The following is a 23,347-nucleotide window of genomic DNA, read 5'->3' on the forward strand; positions in this document are numbered from 1 at the left end:
ACCTGTGGCAGGCTACTTTGCTTCTTCAGCTTTGGATCGCTGAGCAAACACAAAAAGGTCTTTTAGTTTGAATAGACAAACATATTGGTTTGATTTAAGTGGGTATTGATTGATATGTGAGCTTGTTTACCTATTTATATATACAGTATATATATATTTATTTTTCCAGGGACAATGCACATCAATAAAAGTGCTCCCGAGTGAGCTAAGGAGCTCTATTTGCCCCTGCAGGTTAAAACATTATGTCATCAATACAATTGCTATTCAAGCACTACAAAACAATACAACACAATACATGTTACATAGGTAATAACAATGGGGGTAGCCTATGTAAAGGCCGTGCCAGAGATGACTGAGATTATGGCTGTACTCAGATAATGCAGCATGCTCTTTATTATCTTCTTTCCTTCAGGGATCATGACGATGACGTGTCTGTGGCTGAGGCCTGCAAAAAGCTCAATGAAGTCAGCGGACTTCGAGGAATGGGAAGGTAGGAGAAAATACGCTGTGTAATTCTTACTGAAGTGTACTAATGGAGCTGCATGAGCTACATCTTTGTTAGAAAGTCTGATTCTATCTATTTCTACTGTCGAACAACCTAATGACAAAATGGTATTTTCTGCACAATTGACCATATTCACACACAGCTGCAATTTTGCGCTGATGCAATGCTGTGTGTCTGAGTTCCAGGTTTTAAAGTCGAGGTGAAATGAAAAATGTAATTTTAATCCTTTTAGATCACATCCCCGGTAATATTGTGCATCTATTTCTATTTACAAAAAAAATACAGAAAAGTTAGCACCAAACAATTTCAACCAATCAATCTCCGACATTTAGCCGCAGAGCACCAAGAACGCTCGGTCAGTTAGCTAGCTACTGCGCTGTGGAGAACGTCTACGCCCACTTCTCAACGTTCAAATCAAATCCCTCTAATGATATGTCCGGCCTGCACGTCCTGTTTCACTCAGAAATACGTCACGATACGGAAGCTAGATACTCTCGAAATGCCGTTTCAGCTCAACTTTAAGTCATATAAACTTTGGGTATCTGATGAACGCTATTATTTCACTGCTTCTTGATTAATCAGCGACTGAAAAAACAATGGAGAGTGGAAATCTGGAAGGAGATCGGAAATTTTAAAGTTACAACAATGTCTTTAAGGACAACTAACAATAGCATTCAGGAACTTATTAGCTAATATTACCATAAGCTAGGAAGTGATAGCTAAAATGACCATTTGGTAATGTTAAACTCATGTACATGTATGTACATTTACTTCCTTGACTATGAATTATCTTTCTAGCTGACGTAACATACTTTAAAATATAAATATAAAATATAAATGTTGTTTTACTTTAAAATATTGCCCTATGTTGCTCCATAATTTCAGATTGTCTACATTTATACAACCTGAATACAGCAACATTTTCACAGCATTTGCGCTTTTCAAGTTACGACAAAATATTTGATAACCTATTAGCTACAGTCAGAGAACAGCTAACATTAGCATTCAGCCACTTATAAGCTAATATTACCATACACTAGGAAGTAGCCTACCTGATAGATAATATTACCATTTGTTAGTGTTAAATTCTACAAGAGGAAAGGAATACATTTTCTTAAATTCACTTCCTTCCTTGACTATGAATTAGCCTCCTAGCTAACGTAATATAAGCTACGAATTGGTGTAATGCTAATTTCAGCTGTTATGGTTATGAAAAATTCAAATACATTTATACAACTTACAACCTGAAATACAACAAAATTTTATCAGCATTTGAGTACCCAACCTGAGCATTACATAAGAGGAAAATGGCTGCTGTGTGAATATGTTGAATTTTTACAATTTGCATCATAAGCTATTTTTATTCATCCAGTTGGCATAGATAGCTTGTCAATCAAAAGGTCGTATTAATTAGAAATTAAGCCAAAATATACAATAGGTTGTCTACATTCATTGGAAAACCCTGATACCTTAATTTTAGGGGGTCATTTGGGAGTTTTAACCGTTAACCTCAGAGAAAGACAGATGTACAGGAAAGTCCAGTGCCAATAAAGCTGTGCACACACAGAGTTCAGCTGCGGCCATGGAGAGACTAATAAATTGCAGACATGTTTAATGAAAACCTGTGAATGTCAATCATAACCAAGGAACAAAAGAAAATGTGCAATTTGAAGGATGTGAGCCAACTTTTACCAAGAAATGAAACTCTGCGGGCGCTCTAATTGTAAGTCACAGCGAATGGAGGCGTTAGCTAAATGCTTTAAAACGATGTTTGATGAAAGCTAGGTAAAAGGCTCTTTTTTCCATGTACTCTGTTTTTTCTTGTCAGGTATTTCAAGCAGATTGCAAAGTCAGTGCGTGCCAATGGATCTGCATCATCGGGCTCTGAAGAGAACGCAGATGACTTCCTTGGATGCATCAACATCCCTTTGAATGTGAGCGTTCCAAGTGTAAAACTCTCTAGACAGAGGTGTAGAGCTACTCCAATAAATCAAACACAAACCTCAGATAGATTCTTCTGAGGATTTAAAGAGAGGGATTCCCTTGTACGTACGTAAGCATGGTTAATCTTGCTGGTTTTCCTCATGCAGGAGATCCCAGTCGCCGGCTATGACACCTGGTTTAAGCTTGAGCCTCGATCGAGTACGTCCAAAGTTCAGGGAGAGTGTCACCTGATACTGAAGCTCTTCACCTGCCAGGTCTGTACTGTTAAATTAAGGATACACTTGATATGAAGTATTTGAAGAATTACTAGTTTGAATACTTTTTTTGTCTTTCAGAGAGACACAGATTTGTCCAAGAAAGACTCAAATGTCTCCATTCACAAGAAAATGCTGAGTCAGATTGTGGAATATGAGCACACTCATGTTAAGGTGACTTTCTTCCTGATGTTTATCCAAAGCAACTGTTACTTGGGACTTTTAGCATTAACATACCCTCTTGCAACAGCTTTTTTTCAATAACTTTTTAAATATTTAATTTCAGTTGTTTTAATAATTTAATCATCAGCTACTCAGTAAAAGCACTGAGGTCTAAGGTTGGATTTCATTGCTAAGTTGCTGGCTTGATTTGTTAGCATGGCCTCCAGGCCACTAATTGGGATTCTAAAACAACGGTGCTTTTTCTGACTGCCGAGAATGTAAATGATCTGTATAATTGACAATAAGAGTTGAGTCATATCAGTCTGAAAATATCAAATTGCAGGGTAGAGAACTGAACAGAACAGCACGTTATTTCTAATACATTGGAAGTCTTTTGTTGCTGCACACTGATGTACAAAGTCTATTTTTGTTGCATTCAAAAAATACAAAGAAAATATTTCATTTTTCTGCCGCCAGACTGAAGCACAGGAGGTGGAAATCTGGTCTGAAAAAATGTGACAATGAATGAATGAAACAAAATAATATGTTAAACTAGCTAATTAGCTATTTGGCTAATTAGCAGTGCATTATGTTGTTTTTTAAAATTATTTATTGACTGTATGCCATTTTGTAAAGCAACCTTAAGTTTTTGATTAGTATGTACAAATTATTTTCACACTTGTTATTATGATTGACATGATGTACAATTACAGAGAGAGCCCTACAACTGGAACGGGCAGGTTTGTCCTGCAGCGTGGACCGTGCTGACTCACCATGCTGTGCAAACTGATCTCTCACCTCTGCAGCAGGCCATTGTGTGAGTATTAATGGAGGAATAAAACTGATTAAATCAAACGTGAAAGCTTTAGAATCAGGTAAAACACTTTTTTTTTTATCATAGCCGTTGGCAGTGCTACAGCAGCCACCATCGAACGCAGAGGATGTGCTACTCCCTGCTGCTGCGCCTCCTGAGGACCATCGATGCAGAGTGGGACCCCGCTGCTGTGAGGGGAGACCTGGTAGGTGCTCAGAACCACATAAAAAAGAAAAAACTTTCATCATCTGGAAACTGTCACCTCATTAGCTCAGCTCTTCACTGACATGCATCAAGGTTTTTGGTTCTGCCAAAAATGTCTCCCTGCCGGTGTACTTGAAGCTATAACTGAGGGCCCTTCCTGTGTCCAGGAGAGGCAGCTGTCAGACAGCTTCAGGCTGTACACAGAGCACTGTCTGTGCCTGATGAAGAACATGCGTCAGGTTTTCCCCTGCACCAGCGCCGCTGCCATTACACGCTACGAGCTCATGCTGAGGTAAAGTCACACGGCCATCACATCACGTCCACTGTGGCACCCATAACCAGAACACTTTCACCCCGACAGACACAGAGAGACTTCAAGCAGCCAGTCGTGCTCTGTGGAGGGAGCAGTGTTGGCCTCCTTAGTCACACTGAAATATCTTGATCATTGCTCATTACTCATTTCAAAAGGTAGTATTTAACATTTGTTCCTAACACATTGTAAATTATAGAATGCTAAAGGGCTGTAAGTTTGTGATCATAAGAAACCAAGAACACACTTTTACATTAGGGTTTTATATATGGAGTTTTAAGCTTGAGAAATACACCAAATCATTAGCATCCTTCCTGGAGACATGACTTTCATTTGCGTGCTTCATTGAAGTTTTGAGACACATTGTCATTGAACAATGTGTTGGCAAAAGCCATCTTAAACCAGAACCAGGTGTCCAAATATCCTGAGAAAGTACAGTATCATGGAGGACCATGGATATCTGTGTTACATGTGTTTGCAGTCTGGCCAGGATTGCTGAGATATTCTGCTCCTAAAGTGTTGGACAGACACACTGACTCAGTCGTTGGCCTTAAGTACAGGTTATAAAAAAGTATTTAACTACACGAAATTAGGGAGTTTGCTCGTCATGAATAGCAGCCATTAAAATCAGCTAATTACTGACCTTTATGTTTCTGTGTCGCACTCATTTGGAGACTATTATTTAAAGAAACTTCACCAGTAAGAAGTCCAGCTCTGCCCAGTGATCAACACCTCCAGGAGATCTTTTCAACACCTCAGAAACACACATATACTCATGCACACACAGTTACATAATGACTCACTAAACAGTTAAAGCTGCTCGTCTCCTCTCCTGCAGAGATAATGCAGGATGCTACATACAATAGAGTGGAGTGAATTTAGTAAGAATGTAGATTGTTTTTATTCTAAGGACAGAGTGTGTGAGGTGGGAAACCAGCAGGGGTCCGTTTCACAAAGAAGGTTCAACAAACTCTGAGTCTAACCCTGAACTCTGAGTCGATCTACTCTGAGATAGGAAACTCTGAGTTTTCGGTTCCAGAACAGCTGATTAGAGTTAGTTCAATCAACTCTGAGTAGGTTCACCCGGAGTTAAGTGCGTGCACGCTGACTGTAAAAAGTCAGCATTAATGGAGCCCAGACACCATGATTCACCATGGCAACGGTACACAAAAAGAGGTCCTCCTACGTCACACCAGTGGAGCTCGAAATCCTCATGTGGACGTTCAGAAAAATAAAGTAACATGGCTGCAGCTGCAAAAGAGAGAGAAGCGGCGTGGGAAGAAACTGCTGCTCGAGTTAATGCGCAAGTTTGAACTGGTCTATTTATTTAATACTTAATCACGACCGGAAGCTAAAATTTATATTAATTTAGGAGCAATCCAGCGGGAGAAAAAAACATACATGGAAGCACTTCAATCATATTCTAAATATTAAACTAATGAAATATCATTCAGTGGCTGTTTTAATGTGCATTAGCTTTATCCCTAACATGATGCTGACTTCACATACATTATAATTCATGTTGATTAAACTGAATGTGTTAGTTTAAAAAAAAGAAATCCAATAACTTACGGTGTCTTATTTGAGCGCTCTCGGCAGTGGCGGTGGAAAATCTAAAAATGATGACTTTGACACAGATTTGTCTTTTGATTTTTTTTATCATAAATATAAAAGACTTTTGCAACGTGGTCAGAGCACCACAGAGACGCAACGTTTCTTCTTTTAATTCAGTAACCGCTTAAACACACGCGTGCGACGGGCTGAATGAATGAGGAAGTCGAATTGATAGAATATAAGAGAATATAAGAGAATATAAAACCGAATTGGTTTTATATTCTAGAGGGAGGAGACAGAGCGAAACTCTGAGTTTCCTGAAGAAAACCTGCTCGCGACCAGGTTAGGTTCCTAGAGTCTGTTACTACGGAAACTGACCGAGAGCTTAAATTACCTCCCTTTGTGAAACGGAAAACTCAGAGTTTCCCTCATTTCAGTGTTAACAGACTCAGAGTTTTCAATAAACCTGCTTTGTGAAACAGACCCCAGGACTTGAGGGCAGCGTTGTTTTGTTATTGATTTCATTTCCTGTCTGTGTATGTCAGGGGGATTGGCTATATACAGAACATGCGGGCGTTTAAGACTGTATGTCCTCTTCGAAATGAACTGCATTTGGACATCACTACTGCAGTCAAGGTAAGAATGAAAGTGGTAAAAAACAATACAGATTATTCTGCAGATGAAAGGCATGATGAGCAGGTCCCAGTATAATTTGTATTGCATGAAAGTAACGTTACACAAGTAAAAACATGTACATCATTAAAATAATGAATCAGATAGCTGTTGTTTTTTATGATGGAGTTTAAGGGCCACATTACAGAAAAAAAATCAGAGATTATGAGAATAAAGTCGTAATTTTCCGAGAAGAAAGTCGTTATATTACGAGAATAAGTCATAATACTACAAGTGTAAAGTCGTAATATTACGAGAAATAAAGTTTCTTGTATTACAAGAATCAAGTAGTAATATGACAAGAATCAAGTCGTAATATGACAAGAATAAAGTTGTAATTTTACGAGAATAAAGTAGTAATTTTAGACTATTGTTAGCCTATATGTTATTATGAAGAAGAGCAGCCAGCTGTCAGCGCTAAAATGCAGAACGTGTGAAATATAACTTCACATTGAGCATCTTGTGAAGTTATGCTTGTAAATGACTGCACAGGAGGCTTAATGCTTAACTTTAGTCTGAGCTATATTTATTGAACACACCCTGTAGCATGGAAGCATAGCATACATGTACCTCGTGAAAACATGCGAGATCTCCTAGTCTCCTTGGGTTCCCTGCAGACTGTGATACTGTAACATGTAGTAATGGGCAAGGACTGGCTGCTCTTCTGATAGTCCCCTTCAATATAACATATAGGCTAACCATAGCCCAATATCTTGTAATATGACAACTTTTAACCTCGTAAAATTACAACTTTTTTCTCGTAATATTGCGACTTTATTCTCATTATCTCTGTTTTCTTATTCTTTAATGCAGCCATAATAGCTTTTTGATGGTTAAGCAGCAAAGTTAAAGACCAGAAAGAGATGAATTGTAAATGAAGCATTTTCTGCAGCTGTAAATGTATTCAGCATTGTAAGCTTTGAGGATGCATACGTTGTGTTTACATAAGAAAAGCCGAGTGTTTACAACATCAAACAATCCGCAGGGAACCTTTAATTAACCCAGTTATTCTTCTTGATTTGCTGAATTATTTCAACAGAAAGGAAGTGCAGAATGGTACGAGAGCTTAATTGCGCGATATAAACCGGAGGACGGGGTAAGCTCTTACTGATTACAAGTACTTCTGATAGAAATCATTACATCTTATGATTTTACTGACTGTGTATGGATTTGTAGAGTCTGGAGGATCAGCTGAAGAAGCTGGTTCAGGTGGTCGATGCTGTGTGTGCAGACGTGCAGAGAGCCCAGAACATCTACAACAAGCTCTTCTTCAGGTGACTATGAGCGTTGAACATCCCCCTAAGAAAAAAACATTGATTTGCATTAGCTATTTTTGTACTGATTCTTTCGTTTTGTTCTCACAGTGCAGTGAAAGTGGATTTCTTCAGCATTTCATACAGGCAGTTGGAGAAGCAGGTTTGTCATTAGAAGGACACTGTTGTTGTTGTTGCTGACTTTGACTTTACTTGAACGCATCGTCTCGTCCTTCAGGTAGCGGATGATGTGAACATGGCGATGGAGCGGGTTTGTGGGACTCTGGAGCAGGAGAGCTCCAGACTGACTCAGACGATGGGAGAGACCATCTTCGAACTCTTCATGTCCTTGAAAATCCTCAAAGGCTTTCGGGAGTTTCTTCCTCTCAAGTTGGTTATCAGTTCGACTCTAATATCTCCTCACACAGCGGCGTTTAAAAACTCTCAGACTTGTTTTCTTCGTTTGAAATGTCAGCGAGGAGGCGCGAAGTTTAACCTTTTCTTCCAATTTAAGTTTATTAAAAAGCTGTGTTGTCTTCTCTAACAGGGATGCTAAGATGTTGGCTCTGACAGGCTTTCATAACTGGTTCAAGTCCTCGATTCACAAGTGGCTGCAGATCATTCACGACAGGTCCTGTGACAGGATTTGTAAAGCAGTGGAGACAGACAAGGTAAGAGGAGTCTGCCATAGAAACTGTGTGAATAATAAAATGTCACTAATGTAGACTCAGGGTATTAAAGAATGTATGAAGACGGGACTCCCTAAAAACATGGTATGTCACCCTGGGGTGGAGCCTTACATCCTGCGTCACACAGAGTGTTGCGTGCCTGATGTGCGTTCTCGTCCGCTTCGTTGAGCTCGGCTCGTCAGTTTGTGGAAAAGCTAGCAAAACCGTAACCTAAAAAGTTGATTATTAACCTAATCTTTGCCTTAACTCCAAGATTAAACCTACAGGAGACCTCACGCCTGATTGTAACTCCAAACAGATGATTTTTTATTTGTTTACGATCACTGATTTACAAAGTTATACTTCGATTCTAGCTTATTGTACTGCTGGCACGGCTCCAACTGTGACTAGACTTCCCTTTTCAAATGACTTCTACCTGACTGTTGACAAAGTCTCAAACTGACTATCACAATGTTATACTGGAAAATATGAACAACTAAGAAGTGCTAAAATAAATATATTGACATTTAGATTTAGACCTATTTATGTCCAACAACAAAAATATAGTCAGATGGGGGTCTGTAATAGCTGCCCAGCCCAAATACTACAAAATACAAAGACTCGGGTAACTTCATTCTTTACATCCCCATGGAGCAAACCTTAGCAAGCGCTCCACAGGTGAGGCTTGTTTCAAAGGAAACTCGGAATGTTAGCTTGCTGAGACGGCTGAAGGTCACAGAGCTCGCTGATGCTACACTGTTACATCCTGCAAAGCCACGCCCATCCGAGGAGTCCCGTATGAATCTTGCAATATAAGAGCTCCTGCTGTTGTAAACATCCTTAAAATCGTCTTCATATCACTCTGTATCACACGCTAATGTAGTTGCAAGCATATGTAAAGTTTTTTATAATATCCCAGGTTGTTTGTTTGTGTGTTTATTAATCCAAACCAGTTCTGTCCATGTTATACATGGTTTATTACCTGTTAAATCAACTGATTAAACTGTTAAATACAGTAAAATAACAGTAAATGCTTTATAGCAAATCTGGTTAAGGGCCTGTGTCCACTTACAGTGTTTGTTGAGATGGAAGTGCCTATTTTCTATACCAATCTATAGAAATCAGTGTTTTCAGCGCTCAGCCTCCTCAGCACAGAAACGCCAGGGGCCAGAGCTTTGTCAACCACAGCAGCAGAGTAGAAGCTTATCCTTTCGTTTCTTTGAGGGTACAATTTCCAGGTCGAGAGCTGCGGCAAATGCCGGGACACGATTATTTTCCATTGTTTTTATCTTTTCTTTGTAAAATTTTGTTGAAAAACAGCTAATATGAAGCATACAGAGCGATTTAAAACGCACTTACAGTAACTAACAGGGGAGCGGAAGTTCCGCCAGACAACTTTTGTAACCTAGCAACAGTACACGCCGGTGTGAAGCGCTCTGAAATTGAGGTCTTGTGCGTTGCCAGAGCAAAAAACGCTGTTAGTGGACACAGACCCTAAAACTGTGTTAAAATGTACTAATGACATATATAACATATAATTACAACTATGTTAATTATTAAGCTTTTATTAACTAATCACACATAATAAAGGAATGTTTCAATAGGAGTTAGGCCTTTGACAAACATGAAAAACATCGCGTTTATTGATGCTTATAGCTAAGTGTGTTACAAAACATTTATAAATGATACAATCCCGACTAATGCTAAACATTGGGCTGACATTAAGCATCACTGTCCCTTTAAGAAAAGCAAATGAGTTGCAAAATTAAAAACACATGAAAAAAAAGTTCCCTGTTTTCTTCACACATGCTCGTAACATGTTGCATGTTGTGTTATGTGTTATGTGAGCAGCTGGAGCCTGTGCAGCAGGCCAAACACAGCTCCTCAGCAGTGGAGGTGACAGCATGCTTCAGCCAGGTACGCGAGATCTGGCTCCAGCTGGCCTGGCCCGACTCTGCAGGAGCCTTCATCTTTATCACCCGTCTGACAGATGTGAGTACCACACTCCAGTACGCACATCCACAACACGACTACACACGAGATTAATAAAATGTGTTTTATAGAATTAGAGGCAAAATCAAAAAGGGAACTGAGGATTAATAAACGGAGTATTTGTTTTTCATGTGTCACAGAATTTCTGCAGCGAGGCTGTGTGCTACTCAGAGATGATAACTCGCAAGATTGAGAGGAACCAGCTGGGCCGAGACCACAAGAGCTTCACAGTGCAGGTAACGCCTGTAGCAAGACAGAGCTGGGGGTGGGCGCACAATGACGTGGGAAGTAAATGTCAGCAAGTGTTCTCCCTGGCAACACAAAGGGCTCAGCGGGAGATCAGATATGCTTACAGTCAAGAAAAATGAAGCACTTGCCCCTTGTCGTCGTCAATCATTCACACTCGCACCCCATTCCTCCACTTCTCTGTAGCCCTGCTTCTTTTCCTTCTTTGTTTCTCCAACTCCGCCCTCTGTTTCTCCTCTTCTGCTCCTCCTCGCTTTCTGCTAGCTCTGCATCGGCCTGAACAACACGGAGAACGTGCGCGTTTTCCTGGGTCATCTGCCTCGCGACCTGGACTGGCAGGGTGTGGAGCGGGCCATGGAGGAGTCCTGCGGAGTGGACGGGAAGGAGCAGGTTTGCAAGGCGCTCAACGGGCAGCTGTTTAACATGGACCTGGACCTGCAGAGGGAAGCCAAACGACTCATTGCACTGCTCACCGACAAGGTGCCCTACACAGAGCTTAATTACCTGCACAATAACTACACTTGAAATTATAAGCCATGGTGCACTTAGGGAGTAATTTGTCACTGGCAGCCGAAACCTTGTACCTTCACTATTGGTCACTTTAATGCTCTAAAGGTGTAGAGTAACCTTGGCAGGATTTCATGCTTAGAGAATATTCTTTATGCAGATGCTGCCTGAGCTCCGGCGTTACATCCAGCACATCAGCCTGTCTCCAGACTCCATCAACAATGATGATGTAAGTCTCAATAGTGCTCTTCTGCAGCATTCATTCTTGTATCAGTTGTGTGTGCAGCCACAGCACCCATGTCATACTTATTAATGTGACATTCTTCCAGGCTGTGTCCCCTCTGATGAAGTACTTACAGGACACCATGAGCATCCTCACTGAAAACCTTGTTAAGGAGAATCTGACCAGGTAATTATTATTTCCTCCTCCTCCTCACATTAAATATGACTTCATTTATTTTCTGTTTGACAGAGGCAATGCACATTAATTATTATAGCTAGTCTCAGTTAATATTGTGCCACAATCTGTGGCTCATTTCCATCTGGTGTGCCTGTGCAGGTAATGATAAGAAAAGAAAATAAACTGTGCATAATTATAGAACCAATCGAACATAAAAATATTACAACAGGAACATGGAGCACGTTACAAAAATCTAAGCAAGTACACACACAGCGAGTCCTGCAAACAAACCGTGAAACTCACTGTGTGTAGAATTATGTGTGAAATATTGACTTTGGCATCTGGTTGTATTTTAATGAGAACAACTTATTTTTTGACATTAAGATTGAAGCATGATGTGATCCGTCATCTTGGAATAATAATAATAACATCTATATTTATATAGCACCTTTAAAAACAGATGTTTACAAAGTGATTTGACAGACAAAGCAAAGGCAAGAAGATTACAGAATACAGATTATACAACATTCAACAGTGAGGCCAAACAGACAAAACACAAAGGGTCAACAAAAATATACAAGTAAAAGAAATAAATAAGCAGATCTCAAAAGGCAGTTAAAGCAATAAAGCAATACAAAAAAAGTAAATAAATAAAGGCATAAAAGCAATATAAGACGATATATGTGGTTATAAAGGATGCTAAAAAGACGACATCACATCAGGGGAAAAGATATGAAAAGATTTGGAACAGTAAAAAGAATAAAAGATACAAAAATAAGTAAAATTAAATAAATAAAATAAAGCAACAAAGGAGCATTTAAAAAGGTGACATCACATAAAAATCATTTAAAAGACATCACTGAAATGTGAAAAGTACTCATAATAATAATAATAATAATACTTTATTTGTATAGCACTTTTCAAGGCAGGGGCACAAAGTGCTTTACAGAAACAAGTTAAAATAGACAATCACAAATGCAGATAAAAACACAAGAATCACAACTGTACAAAAGAAAATGTTAAGTAAAAGAAGTAAAGGGTAGTAAAATACAATAACATTAAAGTACGCACATCGAGCTCTAAAAAATTAGCTGTCAGCTAAAAAGGCAAGTTTGTAAAAATGTGTGTTAAGACAGCATTTAGAAGCAGAAACAGTGTCCACCGGTCGAATACAAAGTGGAACACTTACCGAGCTCACTTACACACCGATCAGCCATGACATTATGACCACTGACAGGTAAAGTGAATAACATTGATTATCTCGTTACAATGGCACCTGTCAGTGGGTGGGATATGTTAGGCAGAAAGTGAACCCTTTGTGTTCCTGGTCTGCGGTGGTCAGTACCTTATAAAGGAGGTCCAAGGCAACAGGGTCATGGATGGCTCAATGATGCACTTGGGGAGCGAAGGCTGGCATGTGTGGTCCGATCCAACTGAAGAGCCACTGTAGCTCAAAGTGCTGAAAAAGTTAATGCTGGTTCTGATAGAGAGGTGTCAGAACACAGTGCATCGCAGTTCGTTGTGAATGGGGCTGCGTAGCCGCAGACCGGTCAGGATGCCCATGCTGACCCCTGTTGACATTGAAAGGCCGGGTGCGTGTGCTTCACTTGCCAGTAGAATACATGGCACCAGGATGCACTATGGGAAGAAGGCAAGCCGGCGGAGGCAGTGTGATGCTTTGGGCAATGTTCTGTTGGGAAACCTTGGGTTCTGCCATTCATGCGGATGTAACTTTGACACATACCACCCACCTAAACATTGATGCAGACCAAGTACACCCACGAAAGGAATTAGTAACCAGTGCAGTGCAGCTAAAACTGGGGTGATGTGAGAGGTATGCCTTGTCTTAGCGAGAAGTCTGGCTGCAGAATTCTGCACAATCTAATGTTGTGCTACAGCTCGGGCACTGAGGTACGTAAACAAGGCATTGCAATAGTCCAAGCGCGGAGAAATAAAAGCAAGAATGACTTTTTCCTGTGTTCCTGAGCTGATAAAAACATGATTGTGGCAATTCACACCCTGTGTGTTTTCTTCTTCTTGCTTACACATAAAACAGAACATCATCCACAAACCAGAATACTGGTGCGGCCTTTTGATTTACGTTTCAGCATGAGGAGAAAACAGTGAGCGCTCAGACATATTGTGTGTTAGAACTCCCTCATTATCGAGCTATTATTTGTGAAAAAGTGTGAGGCTAAGTGAGGGCACGGGGGTGTAATTGAAAGCGCTGGCGAACACAAATGAGTGGGTGTCTTATTCTCGTAGAGTTCTCCAAAGCATGTGGGAGCTTCTGCTGCGGATGATCCTGGATGCGATTGCAGAAAACAGGGGCGTTCAGGTGGAGTTCTACAACCGCTTCCAGTACACAGTAGAGGTGAGTCCTTACTACATGATTTTTTCAACAAATCCTCTGTACAGATTCTCCTCTCTGTTGCTATCATCAGCCTTTAATCAGCTCTGTACGCTCGCTGTCGTGCAATCATTAGCATATATTAGATATTTATGAAGTCACCAGATTGTAGTTCAGAGGCAAAGTGAGTTCCCTTGTGAACAACAATATGGCACCTAGTTTGCACTGTATCCTGATGCCAGCTTGACCAGCTGGCATTGGATGTGACAGATTTGCATGAAAAGTCACGGCATGCTACACAAGCGGGCTGAGTTTGGCAGACAGATATCGTGTTTGTCTGCCAGAGGTTTCATGCTGTTTGTGTGAAAAGCAATGAAACTTCCTTCTATCAGAACTGGAGGGGTGAATGTAATTTTTTCCTTGAATGTTTTAGACCCTGTTGCAGTTCTTCCATGCAAAGGGAGAGGGTCTTTTAGTGGAAGACATGAAGTGTGGCGACTACAAGGTAGGACTTGTTCAATTAATTACGTGATTATGTTAAGGTGTCTCTTATGTGTTTCCCTTTCTAACCATATGTGTCCTGCTGTAGGCCCTGGACGAGGAGCTCAGGCTGAATAAATGTTCCTCCTTTGAGCTCATTGAACAGTACTATCTGGAGAAGATTTCCCTGCAGGTGTGTTTCAACTCCCTGCGCTGAGAATTTCATTTTATCTCCAAAGTAGACGGAGACGTATTGATTGGACAGCACAACACTCTTCTTGTGTTTTACCTCTGATTGAAAATCTGTTTTCTCCTGGACTGGTGGAAAAACAAGCTGCCGTGTATTGATGCAGCCTTTTTAATTTGGAAGCGAGCTCTGAAAAGCTGGTTTCTGATCAGGAAAATTCTAATTACATTATATCCTAACACAATTATAGTGTTAGCGACCATTTTCCATCATGACTGTTAAAATCCCAGTCATAAAAACTGTGTGGGTTATTTCAGAAAACGCTCAAACACACCCGTTTCGGGAGGATCAGTGTGAAGTGCTACTACGATGCTCCGGAGCAGAGACTGACGGTGGAGATTCTGCACGCTGCAGATATAATCGCTCTGGATGCAAACGGTAAAAACTAGGGATGTCCCGATCAGTTTTTTTGGCCCCTGATCCCGATCAGATTTTTTTAATGTTGAGTATCTGTTGATACCGAGTCCCGATCCGATACTTGTATTTGCCTAGAACAGTGGTTCTCAACCTGGGGTCTGGGCCCACCTAAGGGGGGTGCAAGGCTTTGTCTGCATTGAGATTGTCAAGATTAGATTTGCACTTTAAATAAAATCATTAAAAAAGCACTTACTTGATAAAAAAAATTTTTTTTTTGGTCCTCATTCAAATATAGTAGCTACTTTGTAGGCCACACCTCTGGGAACTACAGGCTGACTGGTGTTCATTTTTGCCAATAAAGATTTGGAATTAATCACTTTATTGTTTTGGTGTGTGTGCGGGCTGGGGGGGCTCAGCCTTTCTTAGAAACAAGTGGGGGGGGGGGATAAAGGTTGGGAACCACTGGCCTAGATAATGGAGCTACACGCCGGTTTTTCAGATTGTGCTCAGTTTACGACAGCTGACGTAAATGATCGGGGTGAGATGATCGGCTCAAATAGCCGATCCCAGATCAGTTAAAATAACTGAGCTCAGAATCGGGACAACCCCAGTAAAAACAGTCAGAATTAAATACAGGTTGTTGTTTTAAATTGAGTCGTGACTTACTCTCTGGTCCTCCTCAGGTTTGAGTGACCCCTTTGTTATAGTGGAGCTCTGCCCTCACCACCTCTTCCCTTTGGCCAAGAGTCAACGCACCCAAGTGAAGCTTAAGACCCTTCACCCTGTATTCGACGAACTCTTTTACTTGTGAGTGCTACTCCCTCTCCCTTCTTATGTTTAAAGAGGGGGTATTATGCTGTTTCATATATAATATATATAATGTTACAATGTTGGACGTTCACACTAAACGTGGGTAAAGTTTCAAATCTGTAGGTAAAAGTATGTCGGAGTAATCCCCAGGCTTCTCAGCTCAGGCTGCAGGCTGCCGTGAATGCCAGGTTTCACACACTTTTTTCTACAGGCTGCACTTTGTGATGTCAGAAAGTGCAGCCTCAGCAGGCGTCAGAGAGCTGGCCAATCAGAAGAAAGCGGGCTTGTAGGGGTGGGGTTTCTGAAAGGAACAGAGCTTACTGAGTTGTTTCAGGCAGAGGCTGTATGAGGGCCTGTACAGAGCACCAGTTTGAGAAAAAGTTTTTTTTAACTGTACACTATGCTAAGCTACTCCACAGGTATCACAAAGTGAAAAATGAAGCTTGAAATTAGCAAAATAGCCCCCTTTAATGACAATTGACTACAGTTTATGGTGTGACTCATTTTTGTGTCTTCCAGTCATGTCAGTCCTGAGCAGTACAGACACAGGTACGCCTGTTTGACCTTCACTGTGATGGACTACGACTGGCTCTCCACCAACGACTTTGCCGGTGAAGCCGTGGCTCCTCTCAGCGACTTCTGCTGGCCCGGTAGACCGAACGCCTCAGCAGCCGGAAAAAGCGTCCAGCCGGCCATCCTCCACCTGTCTCGCAGTAAACCCAGCGGTACATATCGCTCCTGGCAGTATCAGGTTTTTTCTTTTGTCTCACACAAACATAATATCAGCTTCCTGGGAGACCTCAGGGTATAGGTGTGGGTTTCCAATTACTTCTCCAATACGACATGAAAAGCCATTCAATCTAGAGATATTTGTGTCAGGTGCAGGAGCTACTCTCATCTGTTTGCTCTCCCCTCCAGAGAAGCCAATCATGAGGATGCTGGACGCCCGCATCGGCGACAGGGAGGCTCAGGAGTTTGTCCGCAGGCTGAAGGAGATTGAGAAGTCAATGGAGGAGGAGTGAAAAGCTGTCAGCGCTGCCTGTAATGCTGTTTGCTGGCCACGTCTTGTGACATGTGCTTTTGTACTGGTACGATGTTTACAATATTTTTTTTTTTTCAATGTTATCGTTTGTTCAGTAATTATACCAAAATGAAAAGAAAAAAGCAGAAATAGTGAAGCTTGTTGCAGTTTTCTAACTGGGAGACGAACATCCTGTCACTGTGCCACCCTACTCTGTCTCAGTCAAACTATATTTTACAACTTAATGGATAGTTGATCCTAAATGTTACTAGTCTATATTTTTTGTAAAGAAGTAACTGTTATATTTGTTGTATGATCTTTGATATTATAGAAATATTTTGTGGAAGTAGCTTACGTATCAAATAGTGTTCAGTCCAAGTCTAAATCTATACCTCAGATATGCTCATTAGTCGCAGGGAAGTTTTACACATTCTCCGTGTGGAGATGAACTGCATGAAAGCCTATTTAGGATGTGAAAGCTTGATCCTTTGATAATTTTATATAATACCGAAGTGAAAAAGGAAAGACACAGCTTTGTGGAACAGAGCATTCGTGATTTTAGGCCGGTCAGACAGCAGCTGCCGTACACTCCCCCGAGGCGACACGCCACAGCTCAGGTTCATTTGACTTTTCAGATTGCTCTTCTCAAAGCTCCGGATGGGTCACCGAAGAGGCCAAAATCATGTAGCGGGGAGACCGATTCTTTCAACTCAGTTCCTTCTTGCTGTCTTACAGCCTCGAGTCAACATCTGAACAGAAATTGATGAGACAGTTGTCTTGGCAGCGTGCTAATTTAGGGTTTAACAAACTCAGCACACTGACGGAAACAAATTCTTCTGTCGTATGCAAAAGCGGAAAATGTGTGGAAAAGTAAACAAGTTAATTTAGGGAAGTGGCGAGGAAACAAGTGACAATTGTAATGCTTCATTTAATCTCAATCAATGTTGTCGAGTTCACAATTAATGGGCTAATAATCTTTACAGATTATGCATAGAAATGTACAATCTGTAGGCAGGGATGTGTATTTTAGGGGTGGCAATTGTTAGAACCCTTGGCTTATGTTTGCTTGTTGTCCAAGTATTATTGACCAATCACGTATCAGCAGGCTGCGGCGTATGCTGTCCGTGTGGAGAGCAAAAGCAGGCGGATCAAATGCGCTGTAATGACATCCCTGCTCCTATCAGCGGCAACGATTTAGCTTCTTATTAATCTCTATAAACAGACATCTGCATGCTAACAGCTAACAATCCGTTCCCAAAAAATTCTAAAATTCAACTTGAGCCAAATTCGCTTGACACTGTGTCACGAAAGCCGTTCAGCGTTTAGATTTCCCAACTTCCCTCGAATGCATCAGAAAAGATCGATCCGACCTTCGTTCAACAAACGAGCATTTTAAAAGTATTCCTGACCTGACAAAGCTTACATTTTCTTTTTACAAACCTGCATCATCATGTTGAAATTTCAGCAAAGTTAAGACCCGTTAATTAAAGGGAATCACAAGAAAATCTGGTCCGTTTTCTGTAAACAATGCAGCACGTGGAAAATGAAGTGTTGACTGGAAGTCGTTTAACACACGCCCGACATGTTCACTGTTGTCCCCAGAGGCAGTCATCAGACTATAGCCAATGGGATCTGACTTTGATGGGCTAATAATCCATATGCTAGCATTCGAAACTTATACAGCATTGCAGCAGTAGTATAAAATAATAATAGATTGATACCACTCTCTTTTTTCTGTAAAGTACAGTAAATATGCGCTCCGGCTATCTGCTGGTTAGCTTAGCAGGCAGCCTTACAATCCTGACTGGGACTTTAAAGTGAAATTGTGGGAGCTAACCCATGGACTAGAGAAGACTGCATGCAGTCAAGAAATAGTCCTTACCAGATGTGACATATTTCTTTTTTTTTTTTAGTTCAAATTGATGCTTCATTTGTGAAATTAATTTCACTTCTGAGCCTGGTTTCTCCTCCATGGAGAGCTACAGAAGCTTTTTTCAGAAGCATTCATACATTCATGGTGATGGCAAATCACCAGGCGACCCTGTTGCCTGATAATTGGAACGGAGAAAATTGCACTGAGGTCCCCAAAGATAGCACGGTGTGCGCCTCAGTGGGTGTCTGTATGTCCAGATGGTGGAGCTTCAAAAACATTTATTAGGTGAAACCCAGCTAATTGCCGCTAATGAGCTCATGTAGCGTTCAGACAAATAAGTTCTGGAAACAGCTAATAAACATGGCAAAGGCTTTTTAACATTTTGTATCCTGGCTTTAAATAGATCATTGCTCATCACAGGATTTCAAGGGCCAAAAGTTTGAATCTCTGTGTGAGGCTTAATCTCTGGAGGTAAAGAGAAAGGAAAGGATAATGAACCTGGGCAGTAGCATAATTATACTTCAGGGGGAAGACTGCCTGCAGCAGCTCTCATTGGTTGGACCGGCATAATTTAACACCAGCTCTCTTAAGTCCTCCAAAGCTGTGTCTCGTCTGTAACTGAAAACCAGAATAATTAGCAGAATTTAAAAGTCGTACTACAACCTGGAATCCAACTATAATCATGACATTACAAAACAACACAAAAAACAGCAAAATCTGGCTTAATAATGGAGTAGCCTATATTTTACTCTAGTAGCGGTAATTTAGCAAGCTATTGTTAATGTAGCAAGGCTTAAGTCCCAGTGTCCTGGGTTTACACCTTCAATACAGACTAACAAGCTTAATTTCAATCAGCTGTGTTTGTGCTAAGTACACTCAGCTCTCACTAACGAGGTTAATATCGATCACCTGGGTCATCCTCTTTAGAGCTGGACTGAAGGGTCTTGTGGATGATGAAAGTGGTCATTGAAACCCCATTATGTGGAATTAATAGCATAAAACAAAATAAGATTAAAGCATGTATCGCCAATTTCTTTGTGTGACCACTGGCTGACAATTAATCTGAACTGCCAAATTATATTTGAAATTTGCTCAGTTCATACCAATCTAAGTTTAGGTGCTTTTCGACCGCAGGAACTTTCCCCAGGAACTAGGAACATTTTGAAGAACTCGATAGCGTATCGATAGCAGGAACCAGGGTCTGAATGAATGAAAAGTCTCTGCTTGGGGCGTAGTACTTTCCAAAGGTCCAGGAAGTTTCAGGGTGGGGCCTGCAGTGCTGATCGTTTCTGATTGGTCGAGTACAGACAGCGTTTTATTTCACCCGCCGTGTTTAACAGACTGCAGCTGCAAGCTCACTGTTATCATCGTGCTTCAAGATGGATGCTGACAGGCTAACTGTAGTGTCACACAAATGACGATACCGGCCCGTTCGTTGCGTTTTTGCCGTCATCTTTGTTCTATGGCCTACATCTTTTTCTTACTGCCACCTACTGGACTGGCGGTGTAATGCAGTTACTTTTATTGCTTCTCCATACGTCATTGGCCTGATTTGCATAATCTTCCCAGGACTTTAGGCCACTGTCGAAACGCAGACAGCAATGGGCCACAGGAACCATGTACTTCCTTGAAGAGAAGTTCCTGGAACTTTTGGTCGAAAAGCACCTTGACATGTAGAAATATGTTGAACCTGGTCTGAGACTGTTATTTGGTTAGAAAGTCCCCTTTGATATATTTCAAAAGAAAATTGAAACCTAATTTCTGTCAAAGAGACTTGCCTGTACTGTCTCTAATGTGAGTTAAAGTTTATATTGTCAGTTTAATGTAGACTCCTCTCTACTATTCACTAACACATAAAAAATAACGGGTATTATGATGTTGAGCTAGCTTGCATGTTAAAACGCAATTTTGTAAAGTATATACAAATCAGGCCTCTAGGCGTTTGTAAATGAATGTTGTCAGTTTAAATTTGACACTTTTATTGTAGAGATAACAGGATCACAAAATAGTAACACATGTGTAGTGCAGAAAAACACTGTAGCAAGTACGGAGAACTTAGCACCAAAATGTTCACACCGACAGCATTTTGATAGTGATGTAACTTAACAGTAGCTGCTTGTGTAGTGCTTTGTCGTTACCCTGTGGAGTTGTGAGGATGAAGCACGCAAAAAAAAAAAAAACACCATATCTATGCCTGGAGAGTGTGCTGCATTTACGGCGATTGTTCAGGTGTTGGAGACGCCTGCCTCTACTTAACAGAAGGGAGGAGGACTCTCAGCTGAGCAGCACTTGCCTTTGTGTTTTATTTTTGTTCTGAAGATGTTGCAGGAGGAATTTGTGTTGTTACACTGTCATTGTTGGTGTTATTATCACCTGCCATCTTTATTTTTTTTTAACATACTGCATATCATGAAAAAAAACAGATGAAATTCAGTATGATATATGAAAGCTAATGGGCGTACTGACTAATTTATTCTTTATGTTTATTGTGAAAGATACGGAATCCCTTAGCGGACATGCATCCATATATTTTATTTACTCTGTTTTTCTGTGATAACGACTTATTTCTGGTAGTTTTCTCAACATCTCGACTTATTTTTCTCATTATCTCGGGATAACGAAGCTGGTTTTCCCATTATAGTGGATATATTTGGCCCATTATCTCAAGATAACAAAGCTTGTTTTCTCGTGATAAAGGGATAATTTTCCGGCGATCTAGAAAACAAAGCAACAGGCTGGTCACTGTGATATTACAGATGCTGCCATTGCCCACGCTAATGAGGTAAGTTAAGCCTATTTCTGGGGATGCGAGTTATAATCATCTGATGTTACAGTGGTGCCGTGTTGCTATCTCGTGATAACGTGACAAATTACAGATCTCGAGAAAACGACCAGAAATAACTTATTATCACTGGAAAACGCAGTAGATATAATGTATGGATGCATGTCCGCTAAGGGCTTCCGTAGAAACATACATTTCCTTTGCTTTTCTTTTAAACCGGGTATTTTGGTCACATGTTTACACAAAAAACAACCTCATATCTTCTTTATATTCATATATGTTTATAATAAAATTTATAATAAGGTCACAATGAAGTATTTTACAGATTTCTGACTATGTTGGCGGTCAAATAAAATTTAAAGGGACAGTTTTAAATTAAAAGGATGTTTTTCCCATCAGATACTCTTGTTTATGTTCAGCCACAGTATTATAGACGTCCTTTTGTTGCCCTTAGACAGGCGACATGGTCAGTGTTAGTTGAGTAAATTGACTTATTCTGGTGATGTTTAAATTGAAAGAATAAATGTCCTGTGACTTCAATAGTATTATCATCGTATTCGTTTCCTGTAAAGAGCATTTTTATGGCCATAATGAAAACAAAGTTTATTGCAAAGGATATCAGACTGTGAATTAACAGGAAATCATCACGATTTAACTGTTAGTGCTGACACGGACATACTTCATTTAAGGTACTGATATAGAAATATTGTTAAACTGAGTATTTGGTTTGTCGTCTGCTGTCCAACTTTAAAGGCAACAGTAAATGAAACGCATCTTCAAGAGGCTGAAACATCTTCAATTTGTTATTGTACAAGTGAATTATTTGTCCTTGAATTTATGCCTGTGTTGCTGTTTATTGGATTATACCTTTGGGAGATGTCTACGACCTTGAATAAAGATTGTATTTAAATTTAAACCTTGTTCGCATACGTTCCTTTGATATTTTAATATATCTCAAATGAACAGCTACAACAGGTCCCCTCTGTCTCGCCGTCTCTCCTCGACCTTTCATTTATCACCTCGTCTCCGCAGCAGCTACCTGCACATCTAACGCATCCTGTCCCAGCCCTGGAGAAAGAGCATACAGCAACAGCGAGAAACATAGTGCGCATTCATTACAAACCTGTGTGAGATCAGAGGCCCGGAGGACTCACCCCGACACAATCACTTCACTGTTCCTCAAAGAGCTGCCATGACAGTAGATTAGAGTGAGGAGGATTTCTCATGGCTGGAGGATGTGAGTGTGTGTTAGCGCTCGTACTCTTCTGAATGCTAGTCGATAGGTTTTAAATTAGAGACCCGGCGATGACTGAAGGGACTGAAGGGTATTGAATTGTGTGCAGGCTCAGGTGTGGAGAGGACCTTGTCATCTAACAGACATCATGCCCTTGAGTCGGCCCTTGAACACACCACGTATATGTGTGCAACCTTACAGCTCCTTGCTACTTTAGTGTCCTTATCAGGTTAACACTTCTCACACTGGTTACCTCTCATACAGGCTGCTTCCAATGTTGTGTGTGACAACATTCATTTTGGCCTCCTGGTTTTAACCACTAGAGGTCCTCGTAAATTTACAAATCCTTTAATGAGCTGGCTGGTTGTGGCATGCATGTAGGCCTGTTTCAGTACTCCGTCCTGTGCAGCCACGACTGCCTCTTGAGGCTCATGTTCATCCTCCTCCATCAAAGCGATGACGTCTACGAATCTAAAGGTTATTCGGAACCTTCAAACGATCAGATTGTGTTTCCCAATCTTGTTGACCTTGTGCTCTGAGAGCAAATACGCGCATATACATTACTAGATAGCTATCCTCTTATGTAATACTAACCTCAAGGTACATCAAAACAAACCAGCGTGCCTGAGAACTACATTTTATCCAACATACTGTCATTTATATCTAAAAACTGCTGTGTACTTTGTGTTAAAATTGGAACAAAAAGCA

The 23,347-nt window shown here is 40.7% G+C and overlaps 1 protein-coding gene across 1 annotated transcript in view; it reads left to right on the forward strand.

Annotated features, from left to right (window-relative positions):
• The window catches only part of baiap3 (BAI1 associated protein 3), a 30,916-nt gene extending 14,165 nt beyond the window's left edge, over positions 1-16,751 (forward strand). Inside the window, exons 9-33 of the mRNA XM_069674553.1 lie at positions 413-490; positions 2,334-2,439; positions 2,596-2,703; positions 2,785-2,877; positions 3,579-3,682; positions 3,767-3,884; positions 4,051-4,175; positions 6,293-6,383; positions 7,459-7,515; positions 7,596-7,693; positions 7,784-7,835; positions 7,911-8,062; positions 8,220-8,343; positions 10,192-10,332; positions 10,473-10,568; positions 10,843-11,058; positions 11,246-11,314; positions 11,415-11,494; positions 13,751-13,859; positions 14,269-14,340; positions 14,425-14,508; positions 14,820-14,940; positions 15,603-15,726; positions 16,249-16,454; positions 16,648-16,751. Of these exons, the coding sequence (XP_069530654.1) occupies positions 413-490; positions 2,334-2,439; positions 2,596-2,703; positions 2,785-2,877; positions 3,579-3,682; positions 3,767-3,884; positions 4,051-4,175; positions 6,293-6,383; positions 7,459-7,515; positions 7,596-7,693; positions 7,784-7,835; positions 7,911-8,062; positions 8,220-8,343; positions 10,192-10,332; positions 10,473-10,568; positions 10,843-11,058; positions 11,246-11,314; positions 11,415-11,494; positions 13,751-13,859; positions 14,269-14,340; positions 14,425-14,508; positions 14,820-14,940; positions 15,603-15,726; positions 16,249-16,454; positions 16,648-16,751 (2,728 nt within the window). The remainder of the gene's footprint in view (positions 1-412; positions 491-2,333; positions 2,440-2,595; positions 2,704-2,784; positions 2,878-3,578; positions 3,683-3,766; positions 3,885-4,050; positions 4,176-6,292; positions 6,384-7,458; positions 7,516-7,595; positions 7,694-7,783; positions 7,836-7,910; positions 8,063-8,219; positions 8,344-10,191; positions 10,333-10,472; positions 10,569-10,842; positions 11,059-11,245; positions 11,315-11,414; positions 11,495-13,750; positions 13,860-14,268; positions 14,341-14,424; positions 14,509-14,819; positions 14,941-15,602; positions 15,727-16,248; positions 16,455-16,647) is intronic.
• Positions 16,752-23,347: the final 6,596 nt, after the last annotated feature.

The sequence above is a fragment of the Semicossyphus pulcher genome, unplaced genomic scaffold, assembly GCF_022749685.1.
Source record: "Semicossyphus pulcher isolate SPU_LCO1_2020_fin unplaced genomic scaffold, fSemPul1.0.p SCAF_23, whole genome shotgun sequence".
Classification (NCBI taxonomy): Eukaryota; Metazoa; Chordata; class Actinopteri; order Labriformes; family Labridae; genus Semicossyphus; species Semicossyphus pulcher.